Below are 20,885 nucleotides of genomic sequence, written 5' to 3' on the forward strand. Positions count from 1 at the left end.
ATAGATCGTTTTGCACACTTGCAGCTATAACAGTTGGATAAATTCTTAAATGCGGGTTTTGGGGCAAATTATATATATATATATATATATATATATAATTTGCATGTATATATGTGTGTCAGAAAAGGCAATGGCATCCCACTCCAGTACTCTTGCCTGGAAAATCCCATGGACGGAGGAGCCTGGAAGGCTGCAGTCCATGGGGTCGCTGAGGGTCCGGCACGACTGAGCGACTTCACTTTCACTTTTCACTTTCCTGCATTGGAAAAGGAAATGGCAACCCACTCCAGTGTTCTTGCCTGGAGAATCCCAGGGACAGGGGAGCCTGGTGGGCTGCTGTCTATGGGGTTGCAGAGTCAGACACGACTGAAGTGACTTAGCAGCATATATGTGTGTGTATGTGTATATACTACATGCAAGTGTTTGTGTATATATATATATATATGTGTGTGTGTGTGTGTGTGTATTATATTGGAGAAGGGCATGTCAACGCACTCCAGTATACTTGCCTAGAGAACCCTATGGACAGAAGACCCTGGCAGACGACAGTCCATAGGGTTCGCATAGAGTTGGACATGACTGAAGCAACTTAACGTGCCCTAATGCAAGTGTATTATATGCATGTCTATATGTGTACATGTATATATGTGTGTTTAGTCGCTCAGTCATACCCGATTCTTTGTGATTCCATGGACTACAACCCACCAGGCTCCTCTGTTGATGGGGATTCTCCAGGCAAGAATACTGGAGTGGGTTGCCATGCCCTCCTCCAGGGGAATCTTCCCAACCCAGGGATCAAATCCAGGTCTCCCACACTGCAGGTGGATTCTTTACCATCTGAGCCACCACGGAGGCCCAAGAGCACTAGAGTGGGTAGCCTATCCCTTCTGCATGGGATCTTCCCAACCCAGGAACTGAACCAGGGGTCTCCTGGTGGATTTTTTACCAGCTGCACTACCAGGGAAGCCCTGGTATATATGTGTGTGTGTGACTATGTGAATACACATATAAGTAATTTTAATAATCTTTGCTAAATTCCTCTTAGTGGAGGCTATCTTTCCACAAGCAATATATGACAATCTGGTTCCCCATATCCTTGCCATAGTTATCAAGTTTTAGGATTCCTGCCAATCTGATAGATTAAAAAAATGTATCTGATTTCATTTGAAATTACATTTGTCTCACTATCGATGAAGTTGAGCATTTTCAAGTTTAGCAGTCATTTGTATTTCAGGGAAGTATCTGTTCATATCCTTTGCCTATTTTTCTGTCAGATTGCTAGCCTTTTCCTTGTTGATTTCCAGGAGTTCATTTTATTTTGGGGACATTAGTCTTTTGTTTATAAATTGCAAATATTTCCCCCAGTTCATCATTTTGAGCTTGTTCATGACAATTTTCTTTCTTTTTTTTTTTAATTTAAAGATTATCTTTCTTTTTTTTTTAATTTTATTTTATTTTTAAACTTTACATAATTGTATTAGTTTCGCCAAATATCAAAATCAATCCTTCACAGGTATACATGTGCTCCCCATCCTGAACCCTCCTCCCTCCTCCCTCCCCACACCATCCCTCTGGGTCGTCCCAGTGCACCAGCCCCAAGCATCCAGTATCATGCATCGAACCTGGACTGGCATCTCGTTTCATACATGATATTTTACATGTTTCAATGCCATTCTCCCAAATCTTCCCACCCTCTCCCTCTCCCACAGAGTCCATAAGACTGTTCCATACATCAGCGTCACTTTTGCTGTCTCATACACAGGGTTATTGTTATCATCTTTCTAAATTCTATATATATGCATTAGTGTACTGTATTGGTGTTTTTCCTTCTGGCTTACTTCACTCTGTATAATAGGCTCCAGTTTCATCCACCTCATTAGAACTGATTCAAATGTATTCTTTTTAAAGGCTGAGTAATACTCCATTGTGTATATGTACCATAGCTTTCTTATCCATTCATCTGCTGATGGACATCTAGGTTGCTTCCATGTCCTGGCTATTATAAACAGTGCTGCGATGAACATTGGGGTACACGTGTCTCTTTCCCTTCTGGTTTCCTCAGTGTGTATCCCCAGCAGTGGGATTGCTGGGTCATATGGCAGTTCTATTTCCAGTTTTTTAAGGAATCTCCACACTGTTCTCCATAGTGGCTGTACTAGTTTGCATTCCCACCAACAGTGTAAGAGGGTTCCCTTTCCTCCACACCCTCTCCAACATTTATTATTTGTAGACTTTTGGATCGCAGCCATTCTGACTGGTGTGAAATGGTACCTCATAGTGGTCTTGATTTGCATTTCTCTGATAATGAGTGATGTTGAGCATCTTTTCATGTGTTTGTTAGCCATCTGTATGTCTTCTTTGGAGAAATGTCTATTTAGTTCTTTGGCCCATTTTTTGATTGGGTCATTTATTTTTCTGGAGTTGAGCTGGAGGAGTTGCTTGTATATTTTTGAGATTAGTTGTTTGTCCGTTGCTTCATTTGCTATTATTTTCTCCCATTCTGAAGGCTGTCTTTTCACCTTGCTGATAGTTTCCTTTGATGTGCAGAAGCTTTTAAGGTTAATTAGGTCCCATTTGTTTATTTTTGCTTTTATTTCTGATATTCTGGGAGGTGGGTCATAGAGGATCCTGCTGTGATGTATGTCAGAGAGTGTTTTGCCTATGTTCTCCTCTAGGAGTTTTATAGTTTCTGGTCTTATGTTTAGATCTTTAATCCATTTTGAGTTTATTTTTGTGTATGGTGTTAGAAAGTGTTCTAGTTTCATTCTTTTACAAGTGGTTGACCAGATTTCCCAGCACCACTTGTTAAAGAGATTGTCTTTAATCCATTGTATATTCTTGCCTCCTTTGTCAAAGATAAGGTGTCCATATGTGCATGGATTTATCTCTGGGCTTTCTATTTTGTTCCATTGATCAATATTTCTGTCTTTGTGCCAGTACCATACTGTCTTGATAACTGTGGCTTTGTAGTAGAGCCTGAAGTCAGGTAGGTTGATTCCTCCAGTTCCATTCTTCTTTCTCAAGATCGCTTTGGCTATTCGAGGTTTTTTGTATTTCCATACAAATTGTGAAATTATTTGTTCTAGCTCTGTGAAGAATACTGTTGGTAGCTTGATAGGGATTGCATTGAATCTATAGATTGCTTTGGGTAGTATACTCATTTGCATTATATTGATTCTTCCAATCCTGTTCATGACAATTTTCTGCCATGCAGCAATTTTTTTGCTTATTTTCTTGCTTTAATTTTTGAACAAATCAGTCTTTCATTTCATGGACTTTAATCATAATTAAAAGATCTTTGTAACTTCAAAATAATAAAATAATTATACTTCTACTTTTTTATGATTTTGTTTTAAATTTAAGTACATTAGGCTGTTAGTTTAATTTAAGTACATTAGGCGTGCTGCAGTCCATGGGGTCACAGAGTCGAACATGACTGAGTGACTGAACTGAACTGACATTAGGCAATTACCCTGTTATGTGGTATAAAGTATATATCTAGTTTCATTTATTTTTTCAGATGGATACACAGATGTCTGTTTTTCATAAATGTTTAGAGATATCATTTTATTACATAGTATATTTCATATACATTCTGTTTCTTAGCTTTATAATTCTACTGTTCAATTTTTCTACTCATGTGTCAGTGTCATTCTGTATTATTGAGGCTTTATAATATGTTTTGATATTTGATGTTAACATGTGCCCTCATTTCTCATCTTTGCCAGAGTTTTACTGACAAAATTTAGGTATTTATTCTTTTACATTAATTTTAACATCATGTTTCCAATTAAAAATTGATATTTTTGTTGTTTTTATTGAATTATGTTAAATTTACAAATTATATTATGAAGTATAAGCATAATTTTTAGGTTAAAACTTTTTATCCAAGATCATGTATTTTTCCATTTATAAAAATATTCTATTATTTATTAATGTTCTTAGGGTTTTTGAAGTTGCTCAGTCAAGTCCAACTCTTTGCGACCCCATGGGCTGTAGCCTACCAGGTTCCTCTGTCCATGGGATTTTCCAGGCAATAGTCCTGGAGTGGATTGCCATTTCTTCCTCCAGTTATCAGTTAACACTTGATTATAAATGTATTTTTAAAAATTTTACTGTTTCTTATTGAAAATGGGATTTCTTCCCTTACAGATTCCAGTAAGATGTTATTTGTATACATTAAATAACATGTGTATAGTTTCAATATATTGATTTGTGCCTTACTACTTTACTAAATCCTCTTATTTTTTGTAATGTTAGTTAATTCTCTTGAAAATTTCATGTGTTAATCATACTGTCTGCAAACAATGATAGTTTTATCTCCTTTTTTCCAGTTGGCCCCATGAGTATTTATTCTACTCATTGTTCATATTCCAGTATTACTTTACTGTGTAGCTCAGATTGTTCCAGCTTTAATCATTGGGTGCTCCTTAAGTTGGCTTCTGCATCCCTCTGACAAACCTCAATTAATGTGGGTTTCTGTTTGTTTTTTGAGCACTTCCATACTTTCTGACACAATAGTATGCTCCTGGCTCATATCATATTTTCCCTGTCGCATTCCAAGGACAGACATATCTCTCAGGATTTATGATTCCTTTTACTGGAGAACAGTTTTAGAAACCAAGAGCTGAGTGATTGCGTTTCTTGCTATTAGTATCATTGCATTTGGCCCTCTCAGTTGACAGAGCAAGAAAGCTAATACTAATGTGTATATGCACAGACCTATAAATAGTTCTATTATGCAACTATATTTATAGATATTAAGCTAAATATCTACAACTCTAATCCATTACCATAAAGATCATTCTAGGCTGTTCCCTGTGGTTATAAGTAAACTCTCACTCCAATACTAAGAAACCTACTTCCCACCATCCCTCATCCATTTAATCCACTGTTGCATTTTGGTAGGATCAGAATTATTAACCAGTAACCTTATAGGAAGTCACTTTGTCAAACAGATCATGATGCTTACATACAGTTTATTTTGCCTTTAGGTTATAGACTCCATTCATTTCCAAAGTTACTCATGTTAGTATCTTTTCCCTCACTTCCTTCAGTGAAACTGTTTCATAAATGTGTTACATAGTAGATCACTTTGTCATATTCTGCATTCCATCTCGTGATTTCATGAGCCTCTAAGTGATTTTTTGATTGCATACATTAAGGTTTATTCTTTTATGCTATGAAGTGCTATGTGTTTTGACAAATATGTAGTGTCTTGTAACCATAATCACAATGTAATAAAGAATAGTTTCATTGCTTTAAAAATATCCCCTAGTCACCGATTCAACTTCCTCTACCTTCTCCCAGACCCTGGAAACTACTGAACTTTTCAGTATCTCTTTTGTTTACTTTTTTAAGAATTTAATAAAAAAAAAAAAAGAATTTAATATAATTGGAATCATATAGTATGCAGTCTTTTTAGATTGGGTTTTTTCATTTAGCAATATACATTTAAATTTCATACATATCTTTGAGTATGTTGATACCTCATTTATTTTTATCACTGAATAGTACTTTATTGCATGGATGTATCTGGCTTATCCATTCACCTATTGAAGGACATCTTGAGTGCTTCCAGTTTTTGTCATTGATGAACAACTGCAAGTTAGATAAGTAAATACCTAAAAGTACAATTGCTGGATCACATGTAAAGACTATGTTTAGCTTTGTAAGAGCTGCCATTAGATCTTTCAAAGTAGCTGTATCATTTTCCACACCTATTAAGCAATGAATGAAAATTTCTGTTTTTCCACATACCAACAACTAGTATTTTCAGTTATGTTTCTGTTTGTTTGTCTAGCTATTCTAATAGCTGCATAGTGGTATTTCATTGTTGTTAAAATTCATGATTTTTTAATGACAAATGACACTGAATATCTTTCATACATGCCGTCCTTATATCTTCTTTGGACAGACGTCTGTTCAGATATTTGCCCAAGTGTTAATTCAGTTGCTTGTTTGTTTTTATTGTTGACCATATTCTTATTTCAACATATTTCCTCCCAATAATTTTTACAATGATCATTAAAAATGATCATTAGATCATTTTTAGAATGGTCATTAGATCATCTAGAATGATCATTCTAATGATCATCATTAGAATCTGACAAAATTAGTCAGATTCTTCCAGATAATAGTGTTATCAGGCCCAATTCTAGATCTAGTTAACTAAAACAAAACACAGAAAATTTAGGGAAGATTAGGAGTCTAACAGAAAAATCTTTTAGCAATGATGAGTAGGTGCTGAGTAGAATAAGCTTAAAAATTATGAAATAATGTCTCTGTTTCTAAGAGCCACTAGAGACCAAACAGCTCTGACACTCTGAACTTCTGTTACAAATGAGGACTTTGCCTTTCTCCCTTGAAGAGCATTTTTTTGGCCTCATATTTGTTGCTATTTCACTGAGAGTGATTAAGAAGAATATCAGTGCTTCACTGAAGAGCTCTAAGATGAGTGGGCCTACCAGCAAAGCACAGGTGTGCACCTCACATGCAGTTCCAGACCATGAAAGCACTTTAGAGTCATCTGGGAAGATGTGAAATACTGATGCCCGAGTCCCAGCCCAGAGATTCTGATTCTTACTTAGTCAAGGTAGCAGGAATTATAAAAGTTAATACGCAGCCAGGTTTGGGAGTCACTGCTTTCAGACAGGCTTTCCAACCTGATAAACTTTCTTCATTCAACACATAATTGGTACTGGACTCACTAAAGAAATGGGGAACACGTGTACACCCGTGGCAGATTCATGTTGATGTATGGCAAAACTAGTACAATATTGTAAAGTAATTAGCCTCCAATTAAATAAATTTATATTTAAAAAAATAGAGAAACACTATCTAATTGGCAAATGGTGAAAACTACTCACCTTTCAAAATAAATTATTATTTAAAAAAAAAAAAAAAGAAATGGGATGATCCCAAAGGAAAATAAGCCCATGACAGAGAGGACATCCTTAGGAGTCTAGCCAGGTGTCATATAAGAAAGTCAAAATCATATTGGCACAGTATCAAGAAGAATATGAACTACTGTGTCATACTAGCATTTTGTGAGCTAAACTACAAAATAATCCTTTTAGAAACTTCAGTTATTATTCTTTAGCAGATGATTGAAGTAGAGTGAAAATATTCAAGAACTGGAGGTAACAAATCATCAAGTTTTTAATCCAGATACAGGGAGACATATACCCTTTTTATTAGAGATGGATTTCTTTGAATCCATTTATCAACATTTTTGTGTGTTCTGTTTTTCTGCATGTTTTAAAGAACTGAATTTTGATGAAACTGTATAAATCATTGACTGTTACCAAACCATTAAGTTCAATTTATGGTTCATCTCATTATCTTGAAGCCGGAAAAAAGTACCATTTCTATTTTTGAATGTATCTTCCTTAATGGCTAGTGAATTTCAGTGAAAATTAATTCACTTGACGTGGTTAAATGTTATGTGAGAAAAATTTTAACAAACTGTCTTAAAATATGATTGGCCCACTGTCTTTCATAATCCCATCTGCCCAGCACTTGCTTCTTCTCCTAGCCAGCCGATAGAACCACTGCTTGATGTGCTTCCATGGCAACTATGGTTCCCAAATTTTCTATTACATAATTTAAATAGAAATTCTACAGTAGCCTTGTTAACTCTTAGTCCTTTATCAAAATAATCTTTCTTGGACACAAAGAAATAGTAATAAGGAAGTTATTAACTAGTATCTAGGTCAAGGCTGAGAGAGAGAGAGAAAATCAGTAAGGAAAGAGGTTTTCATTCATTTTAGTAAAGTTTTGACATATCTCTTCTTTACCTAGCAGACTGTTTCCCTCTATTTTCCCTATTACTAGAGAAATTGAACACATTCACACATGTTCTGATTGCTTACATTACTGAAATTACTTACATCAACTTATTTTATTGTTTTACTATCACTTTGTTTCCTTACCTTTTTCAAACTTCCCTGACATCTGTTGGTTCAATTTTTATTGTTGTTGCTGTATTTTTTCTGTTTGTTTTTATTTTCTAGTCTTTGATATTTTAATGCACACATTTAAACATCTACTTTTTCATTAATATCTGGCACATTAGCTCCTCTATTATTCTGCTAAATGATACAAGAATCTTAGAATATTTATGTACATCTTCTTTATGTCCAACCTGCCATCTCTCATGCCAGCATCATCTGGCATATTCATTCTAAAGAGATATTAGTTTTTCTAATCAATCGGTTCAGTCACTCAGTCATATCCAACTCTTTGCGACCCCATGGACTGCAACATACCAGGCTTCCCTGTCCATCACCAACTCCTGGAGTTTACTCAAACTCATATCCATTGAGTCGGTGATGCTATCTAACCATCTTATCCTCTGTCATCCACTTCTCCTCCTGCCCTCAATCTTTCCCAGCATCAGGGTCTTTTTCAATGAATCAGTTCTTTGCATCAGATGGCCAAAGTATTGGAGGTTCAGCTTCAGCATCAGTCCTTCCAATGAATATTCAGGACTGATTTCCTTTAGGATGGACTGGTTTAATCTCCTTGCAGTCCAAGGGACTTTCAAGAGTCTTCAACACCACAGTTCAAAAGCATCAATTCTTCGGTGCTCAGCTTTCTTTATGGTCCAATTCTCACATCCATACATGACTACTGGAAAAACCATAGCTTGACCAGACTGACCTTTGTTGGCAAAGTAATGTCTCTGCTTTTTAATATGCTGTCTAGGTTGGTCATAGTTTTTCTTCCAAGGAGCAAGCTTCTTTTAATTTCATGCCTGCAATCACCATCTGCAGTGTTTTTGGAGCCCAAAAAAATGAAGTTTCTCACTGCTTCCATTTCTAATCAATAGTTTCTATTTTTTAAATTTACTGTTTTGTTTTATTTTGTGCTCTTGCTCTGTATTTCTGTCTTAACTCATGTCTTTCTCTGTTTGTTTTCCCTAAGAACAGCTTCTAGTTCTTTCAAAGTGTCTAATTCTTTTGAGACTGTCAGATGAAATAATGCTTTGGAGCCTATATTAGTTTCCTCTTGCTGCTAGAACAAATTATCATAAACTTAGTGACTTAAAATAACAGAACTTTATTATCTCACAATGCTGGAAGGGAGAAGTCTAAAATGGGCCTACAGGGCTACACTGCTTCTACAGGTTCCAGGAGAGAATCCCATTTCCTTACCCTTTCCATCACAGAGTGCATCCACATCTTTTGCCTCATGGCTCTCTTCCATCTTCAGAGGCAGCAGTGTAGCCTCTTCAAGTATCTATGTCTCTGCATCTTCAGATAATTTTCTTTTGACCTTCTTGTGTTCCTCTTAAGGGACCTTGGGATTATATTTAACACCTACTTGAATAATCCACCATAATCCCCTCATCTTTAGATTTTTTGTTTAATCACATCTGCACAAGGCTTTTGTGCCTATAAGGAAACATTATGGATGGTGGGGATAAGGATGTATGTATTGTGGTGGCCATCATTCAGCCTAATAGTTCTTTTGCCCTAATGAGCACATCTTTTTTTGTAATCTCTTTTGTAAATGAGAGATTGGCTGAATGTTCAGCACAATTTCAAAAGATACTCTTTCAAAATCTTGTATTTTATCTTATTATCTTCTTTTAGGAAGTTACTGTGAAAAGTGGAGCCATTCTGATGAGGAATTGATTTCACTGTTACAATGATTGTCTTTGGTGCATGTTTTCAGATTCCGTTAATGGAGGGGTGTGCTCACCTGAACTTCTCCATGTCAGTGCCGCACCCTCAGCTTTCCATCCTTCCAGCTCACTTATGGAAAAGTTCTCAGTCTGCAGTTTATTCACTTTTTCTTACTGTTAAACCAGTATTTCTTTAGCATTTCTACATCCTAAGCAATAGCAGAAGGCTCCATGGACCTTCATTAAGAAAATCACTCAAAATATAGAATGCTATTGCATAACAGCTCCATTTCATCCTACAATGATTCACAGCCTTAGTTACCTACTGAATTTAATCTTAATTGAAATCAAACAAATTTCACTTGGAGGACAACAAGTTTTATTACATAGTTGCCCTTGATGTCCTGCCATTAGATTGCTTCATTTACATAACTTCCTAGTCAGAGCAAAGCAAACAATTCTCCCTGGATTTAAATAGCCTAACTTCTCAGAAATAAAATTATATATTCTCATGTAAAATTATATATCTAAATCAGGATGAAGATATGATATAGATATAAATATCTAACCATCAGTTTTACTTTTTTAAAAAACTACTCTGTTTTTCACTTGTTTCATAATTTCTACAATATAGGTCAATGTTTTGCATCCTGGATAAAGTTATGTGGACTAAAAATAGTACCTTAAAATATTATAACAGACTCTTTATATAGTAAGGTACACTTAATTTTAGACTGTGGTACAATCAACTAATCTTATAATTATTTTTATTACAATAAAAATTAACAAATGGCAAGGGTAAAGAGTGCAATTATAGATGATGGGGTGTCATTGAATGCTTCTGGTTAGATCTTCTAGGATAATGTAGTCTGCACTAACACTGAAAAGTCCTTTTGAAATGCATTCCCTTTATATCACATGGCTTCCCTGGTGGCTCAGATGCAAAGAATCCATCTGCAATGCAGGAGACCCGGGTTAGGTCCTGGATCAAGAAGATCCCCTGGAGAAGGGAATGACTACCCACTCCAGTATTCTTGCCTGGAGAATTCCATGGACAGAGAAGCCTTGTGGGCTATAGTCCATGGGGTCGCAAAGAGTCGGACATGACTGAGCGACTCACTTTCACTTCCTGCTACATTATTAGAAATAAGTTAACTTAGACACTTAATCCAGCCTTTGATTTTATGTGCGATTTGTGACCTTGATGTGTGACCCTGAGTAAATGACTTAACCTGTCTGGACCTATCATTTCCTATGTGCAGACTGCAAGGGCTCAATTAAGTCATCTTTTAAGATCCTTTCTGGTGCTATGACTTGGGATAAAGCTAGCCAATAAAAGAAAAGATTATTCACTGCTTTTTGTGCTTCTTCTACTCTTTTCTATACTCTGTGATGGCTAAACCTAAGCCAGGGTCCCTTAAACCCGCCTCAGAATTGCATGATCTATTTTCCTTCCCATTACATGGGTCTATTTTTTCTCAGGTTACAGTTTCCTCTAAGGAGAGTGGATTTTGGATTCTCTACCAGCAGTATCTACGCTGCAGGCCTGCATGAGAGTGGAGAAATGTTGTTGGGTTCCCTTCCTTCTCTACCTTCTCCCTCCCAAATTTGACCTTCCATTTCTTAGAGGTACACCAGGAAGAAGCAATTTTATTGCCACTTAAATTGTCCCAAGCAAGTGAATGGAGAGTTAGGTTGAGCTCTGCTTAGGGTCCTGAGGTCCCCTTGGGCTTTGCTGTGGATAAATCATGGCAATGTTTATAGATTTCAAAAAGATCAAAGGAACACAAAACTGCAGTGCTTTCAAATTATTTCAAGAATGAGTTCTCCTTGATGCACTTTCAGGGTAATAATGGGTTAGTCAGGGGAGCAGACGTAAGACATCTGAAGCTCTGATTTGAAGCTTGGAAGCACTGAGAGGAACAGAATTGGTCCAAACTGGAATGACTTGAGCATAACCTTTAAAGGTCAGAGATGAGATCAGTAAGAAAGAGTCCATGTGAGGACAAGATCATCAAGACCTAGAACATAGAGGAGGTTAGAAATTGTTACTCAGAAGTTGCTTTATAAGGCTTCTGAAAATTCTGCAAGTATGCAATGTTTATAAAGTTGTGAGTTTCTTTCGGTTCATGGTTTAATGGAATTAAAATTATTTTATTAGATTTATTTATATAGTATGATGACCCTTTGCCTATTATATGCTTTCTGAATATAATCCCAGTTTATTCTGTGCCTTTGAGAGCAAAGGCACAAAACAAACTGTCTTTTACTATCAAAATTATAATATTACATATTAGTATTTGTATTTTCTATTTCGGTCTGTGACTTTGCTGCTGTGTTTAGTTATATACCAGATTCTTATATATCCTTGTGTTCCCTGATCTAACTATCTTGCTGCATCTTTGCCTGCTTTATAATCATTTGTTCTCTTACATGGAAATTTCTCTGCAAAGGTAAATTTTTCTTACCGATTATTTTTCATCAAATTTTGTTGGTGTTTCCCTCAAACATATTACATATTTCAGATAATCCTTAGAGTATTTTGATGTGTATATTTTAAAATATGTTCAGAGTTTAACTCAGTTAAAACCACTCATATTATTAGTTCTGACTTGAAATAATAACATTTAAAAAAAAATCAAATGAAGACAGGTGTAACCATATTCAGTGTTTCCTTTGCTGATCTGAAAGCCCTTATTATGTATTAATGAATGTATTGTTTTACTTCTATGGTTTACTTCCAGCAAAAGTATGCACAAATTGCCCTAAACGTTTCTCTACAAACTAAACAGTTTACCACTTTCTGATAACCCAATGTATACTAGTGTGTCACTGGTAGGCTATTTGATGCAGCTGCTTTTGCAAAGCAATTATGTCATCAAGTGCTTATTTACAAGAAATTACATCCCACTGACAGCTTCATCCCCTGTGTTCTTCTGACATATCCACAAGGACTGTATTTCTGTTAGAATGAGGAGGCAGCTATTTTACCCGACATAGTTTAAGATGTATGAAGAAGATTTCTATAGAAAAATATCTCCTGTCCGGGGCCTTGTCCTTTTATGTGTGATGCATTCCCTTCCTATAGCAGAACCCACTGATTTCTCATAACTTAGTGTGAATGAATGTCCCATCTCACTTTTCCCTGAGAAAACAGAAAGGGATAAGAAGACAGTGAAAGCAGACAGGAGGAGCAAAACTCTAAACTCATCTACATCATCATTTTGCCTGGCGGTAAAGCAGATTCAAGTTTTTCTTAAATTCCACAATCACCTATATCAAATTTGCACAAAACTTCCCATTAGAGTTTGCATTTTTATCCATTACTCTTCTAGAATGAGGTATTTTTCTTTTCAGCTTTTGATGGGAATGTAAAATTTTCAAGCTTCCTTGAAACAAGTGAATGAGTGAACTATAAGCTGAAAACTAGAAGTCCTCTTTATCTTTGGATGTGAAATAATTGTTCTTCTTTTCCTTTTCAGTTTCTTCTTTGTGGCATATGTGGAATATTGTGCGCCAAAAAAAAATCTGGACTTGTCGTAAGTTTTTGCCATGTTTGTATTGTGCACTGAACTGTTTGAAATGTAAGAACTCAAAAAGGGAAATAAGGACTAGCCAACTTTCATATCCTGAGTGTTGCTCATCTAGGATAAAAAGAAGACTGACAAATAAATTCTTTTTTTCTTTTCAAAGAAAACCATCAAGATTATTACAGACTGTGACAAAAGAAAAAGAAAAGCTTTGATATACTCTTTAAATACATGAATCTGCAACCTTTAATGACTGCTGTGGATGGAAGTCTCCACTTTTCATTTATAGACTTCCAGACACAGGAATCCTTCATCGAGCTAAAAAAGACAGAGCTTGAATTCATGGGAAATTTAACTGTTTAGATATGGACGTGAGCCTAAAGATTGCTGGCTTTGACTGTGAAGTTCATTGTGCAAAGCAGCAAAACAGCTGTGTTGTTATAGTTGCAGTTAATTCCCAAAGATTTTTTAAATTTAATTTTATCTTCTGACTATGAATGCAAATGTCAGAATTCTCAGAAGCTTTATGGTACTGTCTTGCGTCTTGGGGGGTGCTCCCAGGTCACTCTCATGTAGACTAGAGAAGGATTCCAGCATGCTGAAGTATGGATTCCCCCTGTCTTTCATGACATTTTTTTGAGAATTAGAAAGTAGAAAAAAATCAATTATTTTATTGAGGACTATAGGAAATAACATAGGCTTTTATAAGTTGGCAAAATTAATATTGTACATGGACCCTAGAAAGTAGTCTTTGAGACTAAAAAAAGGAGAAGGCCAGGGAAGGGGGACTATGCAGTCCTTTATTTAACTCCTTTTTCTAATTATAGTTCTCTTAGTGATGGTACCTATTGTAACAGAAAGGATGAAGCCCCCATTGCTTCAGAAATATGAGGTGTGATTTTTAAAAATTATCTTAAGGAAATGTTTAGATAGACATTTTTTGGAGGCTTGTAATTTGCATTTGTGATTTCCCCATCACTCTTTCCCATGGTTTTCTTACTTTCTACACTTTTTCTCTATCAAGTCTCTCCATGGCTATATACTAACAATTTCTTGGAACATGGATAAAAGAAAATGAAAGAAAGAAAGGAAGGAGAGAAGGAACAAAAGAAAGAAGGAAAGAAAGTTGGGGGGGGGAGGGAAGCCCTTTACAGCGGTGGGGGTGGGGGGGCGTGGGGGAGAGACGTGTAGGTCAGCCTGGCCTGTTCTGACAAAGCACCATGGATTGGGAGGCTCACAAAGAACAAATATTCATTTCTCACAGTTCTGGAGGCTGGAAGTCTCAGATAAACGTGCCAGCACAGTTGGGTTCTAATAAGACTCTCTTCTGGGCTACAAATTTCTGGTTGTGTTCTCCTGGAATAGAGCTCTCTAGAATCTCTTAGCAAAACATGGACCTGGTTCCTGAAGCTCCACTGTCTTGACCTAATTATCTCCCAAAGGTCCTGCCTCCAAATACTGTTTAATACTAGGGATTGGGCTTCAGCATAGTAAATTCTGAAGGGACACAAGCACTCAATTCATAGAAGAAGAAAAAGGAAGTTGTTTTATTTTGTTTGTTTGTTTTTTGAAAAACGGGTGTTTGGGTTTTTTTTTTTTTTTTAAACAGATCTTATGTTTTTCTAATTCTCATATAAGTTATAAAAAAAATTATAAGATCTGAGTTTTTTAGAAACTACCATCTACTTTATCTTCCTGTACCATCTGGGGTTTCCATAGAGGACGTTAACTGTCAAAGATTCTCTACCCTTTAATCAAAATATGTGAGAATTTCTCCACTCCACATATCTCTAGTCTGGTAAGATTGAAAGTAGTATATGGTTAAAAACTTGGTACAGATTTTAACATTTTAATTCTTGAGTAAGAATGTTTTATCTGTACTTGTTAATGAAGTGTCATGTCCTTAAGGAAATTAATGGCAATAACATAGGAGAGAGAGTGTTTTCCTGTAATAATCCCTTAAGTTTGTTGTTTATTTTATTAATTAACAGTAATTATTAAGAGGCTAGAATGTAATATCTTTCCATATTTTCTGAGAATGAGTAAACACCAAAATATATTCCCAGGAAACAGCATGCCATTTGAATATACTTTAAAAGGAAATAGAACTGATTGATTCTATTTGAAATTGGGAGCTCAATTTCCCACAGGGGATGATTCATTTATTTGGTACTTGACATTTAGTGTTATATTTAATCAATTATTAAAAGATTATACTCATCCATCACTAGGTTTTCAGTTTTGGTGATAAGTACTGTAAGACTGACACAATCAGAAATGCTGAATTAAGTTAGAGAAACAAAACAAGCTAGCCGTTCTTTCTGCCCATCATGCTGTCACACATCCACGGTCTTACCCTTTGCTGGGAACTCCATGCACTTAGCCTAGATGATAAGTTGTCAAGGCAGCCTTGTCTGAAACCCCCGACGGGGCTGAATTCCCCTCCTCCCTGCTCCAAGGGCAGCCTTTCATCCTTCTTTGTTAATATTTGTCATACCGCGTGGTAATGTTGGCTCTTCACTTAGACTGGACGGCAGTGTACTCAAGAGGAACAACTGTGAGCTGTTCTTTCTTGTAATGACAGCTGCTGCGTCACTCATGGCCTAATAGATGCTAGGTGCTCAGTAAGTGTTTGCTAAATTCCACTAACTCTCGACAGAAAATAATATCTAATGATCTAAAATTAAATACTAAAGTTATATAGCTGTTTGCCCTGTGGACTTATGCCAGAGGAGATGTCCAGGAATGTTTTCTGAGGAAGTAAGAGTTAGTCTTCTATTTAAGGAGCCAAGCAAGAAGCAAAATAGTTTCCAGGAAATGAAAATACCACTGAGGCAGGAATGAACAAGCTCTATCGAGGGACCAGGGAGGTGACCGGAATAGAGACTGTATTCCAGAGAAAGATGGAAATAAGGTTGGTTGTTAAATTAGCATCCACTGAAAAGTATCATGAAAGCCCATAGGAGAATTGAACCCAGATAAAAATTACATAATAAAGCCATTAAAGCTATTAAAATATTCAATTGAATTTATTAAATATGCACAGAACATTTACCACACAGAAGGCATCGTGCTTGGTTCTGCCAGGGATCCTGCGATATTTAAGTTGAATAAAATCCCCCAAGCTCTATTAATAGAGACCCAGAGCAAATCAAGAGTAGGATCAAAAGCGAAGCCACATCCTGCGTTTCTCCATAGCAATCCGCCAAACAGTATTTTGTTATATCTACTGGGTGGTGTCACAGAGTAACAAGATTTGAAAAATAAAGAGCCAGTTCAGAGGGGTGGGCTCCCTAATTTGCCTGTTGAGAAAACAGATACTAAACCAATCAAATTCTTATAAATGAAAAAAAAAAAGGAGTTAACTAAATTCCCTAAGCTCACACAGTTAGAGGAGTACAAAGTTTTGAAGCTAAGTGGAACTAATAACAATTCAGTGAGAAGATGTTTGGATTTTGAGTCTGAAAATCTGGATTTTCAGTCCCTGAACTACAGTGTTAACTGCTTACCATTCGTTTTCCATATGTATGTTACCTCTCAGAGGATTAGTGGGTAAGTTAATTGAGATTCTACCTTTTCACATTCCTGGCATAGCGGCACACTATAGATATCAAGTATTACTTAAATCTGAATCTACTATCAGATAAATTTTACTTCAGAATTTTCATAAGCTGTATCCCTGGTCTTTATATAGTTGGCTATGAATGCCTGAGACACTGCAGTGCAGGCCCTCTCCACTGAGTCAGAGTGCAGAGAAGCCGGGCAAAAAGATGGCCTCTGTGCTCCAAGAAGCACCGAGAGCACCTTCTCTCTATCGTAGCCCAGCCATCCCCGATGTGCAGTGTGTGCTCATCAGCTTCACCTCCTCCACTTTAAACCCCCCTGGCCCCTCTTTTTCTCACCAGATGATCCTCTTTTCCGCCTGCTGCATCTGCGGGCTCATTGGGGGCATCCTGAATTTTCAGTTCCTCCGGGCAGTGACGAAGAAGACCTCCTCCCTCTACCCGCTGCATCTCGCCTCCATGTCTCTCGCGTGCATTGGGATCGGAGGCTGCACCCTCTCTTCGTGGCTCACTTGTCGACTAGCCAGCTATGAACAGAGGAGGATGTTCTCAGAAAGGGAGCATTCTCTGCATCACTCTCATGAAATGGCTGAGAAAGTGAGTTTTGTACTTTTTCCTCTCACTGCTAGCAAGTGATGAAGACTGCAGTCACATCTAGGTGATCAACTTGCAGCTTTAGATGAGAACTTGAGGTATTGGATTTTGTAAAAGTTTGGCCCTGTTGGATCAAGAATAGGAGTTTATTATTTTTTCCCTGTAATTCTGGGTACACCTGTTTTCAACATAATTTTGTAGCCTCTAGGTAAAAACAAGCTCCTAAAATAGAACTCATAAAGTATTGAATGTCTTATAAATATGGATTTTTATGTATTGTACTGAGGAAAAACATAAATTAAAAAAACACTCTGAATAATCCCAGATTTAGAAATCCAATGAGTTTTCCTTTCTAACTCACCCCTTGTGCCTGTAAGTAGATGCATTTGATTATGTAAATTAGGTTTGCAAGCATAAAGGGATCTTGTAATAAGGCAACAAAAAGCCCTGCCTATCAGTGCAGATATTATAACACACATAAAGCTTCATTTAATTCTCATCTAAATTTCATGCATATTTGGGTAGCTTTGCCTGTATATGAACATTTAAATAACTGTTTCATAACTGTTGTATCCCCTGCATAACTGTTTCATAAAACTCATTCAAACAAGGAGTTATAATTATTGCATCAAAGGACAAATGATGCAGTGAGCTGTCTATGTTTCTTCTGAGGCTTCCCAGGGGGCTCAGTGGTAAAGAACCCACCTGCTAATGCAGGAGACACAGGTTTGATCCCTGGGTCAGGGAGATGCCCTGGAGTAGGAAATGACAACCCACTCCAGTATTCTTGCCTGGGAAATCCCATGGAAGTCCATGAGGTCACAGAGAGTCCGACACGACTGAGTATGCACACATGCTATATTTCTTCTACATTTTGCCCATACTTCTTTATTCAGTTCCTGCCTACAGATCTGTTAAGGAAAGGATAGAACAACTATAAGATAAACTCACTAAGCTAATGGCCACATCATATTTTACTTGATATCATGGAAATAAAACTGCATAACAACAGAATAGAAGGAAGAGTAGCAAGAGTTACAAGTAGTATACAACTTGTATACTGTTTGTATACTACTGCTTGTATACTACTACTGCTTGTATACCACCCACTATACAATTATAGTGTGATTTTAGAGAAAAAAAGTACTCTGTAGTTTATGTGTTTCCCTTTCATATACAATCTGTACACTCGAATAAGGAGGATAGATGCTCTTGAATTGTTCCAAGAAGGCGGTTTTAAACAGATCTACACGTGCCCATCAAAAAGAGTTAATAGTACAAATAGTATGGTACAAATAGTACTGGTAATTTAAAGCAATGGATTGTTAAAAAGAGGTTATCATTATATATTTGGATAATGGTTCTTTTGTGTGTCTGTTTTTATACTAGTGTGATTTAGGTTTTTGTATGTATGTTTGTGCAATATTTATTGTATGATTGTTATATTTACATTAGAGATTGAGGGCTATTGAAATAACCGACTTGCCCAGCTGCCCGGTGGTACCCCCGACACCAGAGTTACCTACAAGGTACGCTGACTTCTAGGGAGTTACCATGTTGTAATGTCACTGCAGGAAGCACTGCCTCTTCAAGGAAGCCATGATGCCAGCAGATCAGCCTGGACTGATACTGTGATATTGCTCCTCAAAGTATTGCTTCTGTGAGAGCTACTTTGAGGACCTGTAGAGTCTTGCAACGTGCAAGTTGGCTGAGTATTTAAAATATTCAGCCTGCCTCTAAGCATCCAAACACATTTCTGCTTGGATGATCCATGAGTCCTTTATTCTCTGCCATGTCATGACTGACTCCGTATCATCGTTCACAGACTACAGTTTTGCTTTTAATAATAGATGTGTCTGATAAAGGCAAACTTTGTATCGCTCTCATGCCAAAGCTGCATGGGTAGATAACCTAAGTTTGACACTAACACAGTTAACCTTATGTGTAGAAGCTTTCTTCCTGTGAACTTACTTGATATGAGACAGTTCATATTTATTTCATATATTTCAGATTTCTTAAAATAGTTACCATTCTTGCTTTGGTTAAATAATATAATAAGAAATATAAGAAGTTACACAGATAGCGTGGCCCAACTGCAGAAAGTATATCCATATGCCAACAGTCATTTAATCCTGCCAGATTTAAAATACAATCTTTTGCCAAATTGGACATGCCTATTTGCAAATAAACTGAAGATACTCATCCATTTAAAAACCAATTTTAACTGTTTTTCCCTATCAGTGATTTCACTGTGTCCATATCAGGGTGAATTTAGTTAAGAAAATTCTTTCTTTCTGTAAGATTTTTAAAAACTGATTTGTTTTCTTAATCCTGCAATAAAAGATTATACCTTAGATTAAGTTTTTATTATTTTTAAGACACTTTTTGAATGCAAACCTATTTTAGGAGAGGAAAAGGCATCTAAGAATCCTACTTCTATAAATTCCTTAGAAAAAGGTTTTTTTCCTACTAGAAGGAAGAGCTACAGGTGGATGAGTAGATTTTGTTAAAGACCATTTTGGAGAGACAGTTCCATTTTTCTTGCCACCAATAGTGAGTTCTAAAATGAACTTCAAATCAGGTATCTCATCAATAAACTTAGCCTCATCCCAGCAACCCCAGTGTTTTTGTAGACCTACTTCTGTGAGCATATCTCTAGCAAAAGCCAGCCTCTCAGTGAGACTGAACCACCGCCAGACATAAAGGCAGACTGTGGGCACCAAAAGAACTTCACTTTCTGTTGGAGACTTAACCCTAAACTGGTTAAGTTTTTAGGCTTCAGGCAATTCCTCAGCACTAAATCAGGGTACATATAATGTATGTATTAAGACATATTAAGACGACCCCTGTGGCCTGTAAGGGGCCAGGCACTTTGCATGGGGATGGATTTGATGTGAGGAGAGGAAGGGTCTTCTTTGTATATTGTCTTCTTTCTCAGAATTTTTTTGGATGACATGCTACCTCCTGTTCTAAAAGACACCAAAGTTTTCAAAAGCATAGTTTCAAAACCAAACCAATTTCTACCTTCCAGTCCCTCCCTGACTCTCCTAAGCAACTTCCAGAACCGCCAAAGACAAGAAGTAAACATCTTTATTTTCTCTCTCCTGTACTGAATTTTCAAAAAGGGAATAAAAATGAGGCATAGATATCTTTTCATTTTTGAAATAAAGATTTGGAAGAATTTCTAAAGTTTACAAAAGCAAACACATTACTTTCTTTTTTCTTTTTTTTTTTATTTCACCCAGACAAACATTAGACATACCTGATAGGCTTGAGATCATTGAGGAAACCTCTTTCCACTGGAGTCTTTGCTACAGCACTTTTGCAAATAGGTTTGTTCAAGAGTGGAATGATGTTTTCATCTATTTTTAGATAGTTCTGCCTACATGCTATTTATATGATCCACTAACCATTATAAGTGTGAATGGGCCTCACATCTCCTTATTACCTTTCATTGTATAGGGAAGAGTTTAATGTTCAACAAAACATATGAATTCAAAGCATCTGAATTTTTCTCAACATATTTTCTAAAATCACAAATGAAACTTGAGTAAGTTCATCCTTTTT

The 20,885-nt window shown here is 36.5% G+C and overlaps 1 protein-coding gene and 1 long non-coding RNA gene across 5 annotated transcripts in view; one reads left to right on the plus strand and one right to left on the minus strand.

Annotated features, from left to right (window-relative positions):
• Positions 1–20,885, plus strand: part of TMEM196 (transmembrane protein 196) — a 324,954-nt gene that overhangs the window by 300,956 nt on the left and 3,113 nt on the right. For 2 of the 3 annotated variants that reach the window (XM_086397456.1, XM_086397455.1), the window contains 2 exons: positions 13,114–13,170; positions 17,067–17,321. In XM_086397456.1, coding sequence (XP_086253582.1) covers positions 13,114–13,170; positions 17,067–17,321 — 312 coding nt within the window. Of the gene's footprint in view, positions 1–13,113; positions 13,171–17,066; positions 17,322–18,773; positions 18,848–20,885 lie in introns of all 3 variants that reach the window. The other variant, XM_086397453.1, reaches the window with a different exon arrangement.
• LOC147374527 (uncharacterized) overlaps positions 16,163–20,885 on the minus strand; it is a 358,179-nt gene continuing 353,456 nt past the window's right edge. For both annotated transcript variants that reach the window (XR_015162856.1, XR_015162859.1), the window contains one exon: positions 16,163–17,442. This is a non-coding gene — a long non-coding RNA (uncharacterized LOC147374527). The remainder of the gene's footprint in view (positions 17,443–20,885) is intronic.

This window comes from Bos grunniens, chromosome 4 (assembly GCF_055505025.1).
Source record: "Bos grunniens cultivar Pamir isolate PY7600 chromosome 4, Bosgru_T2T1.0, whole genome shotgun sequence".
In the NCBI taxonomy this organism is placed as follows: Eukaryota; Metazoa; Chordata; class Mammalia; order Artiodactyla; family Bovidae; genus Bos; species Bos grunniens.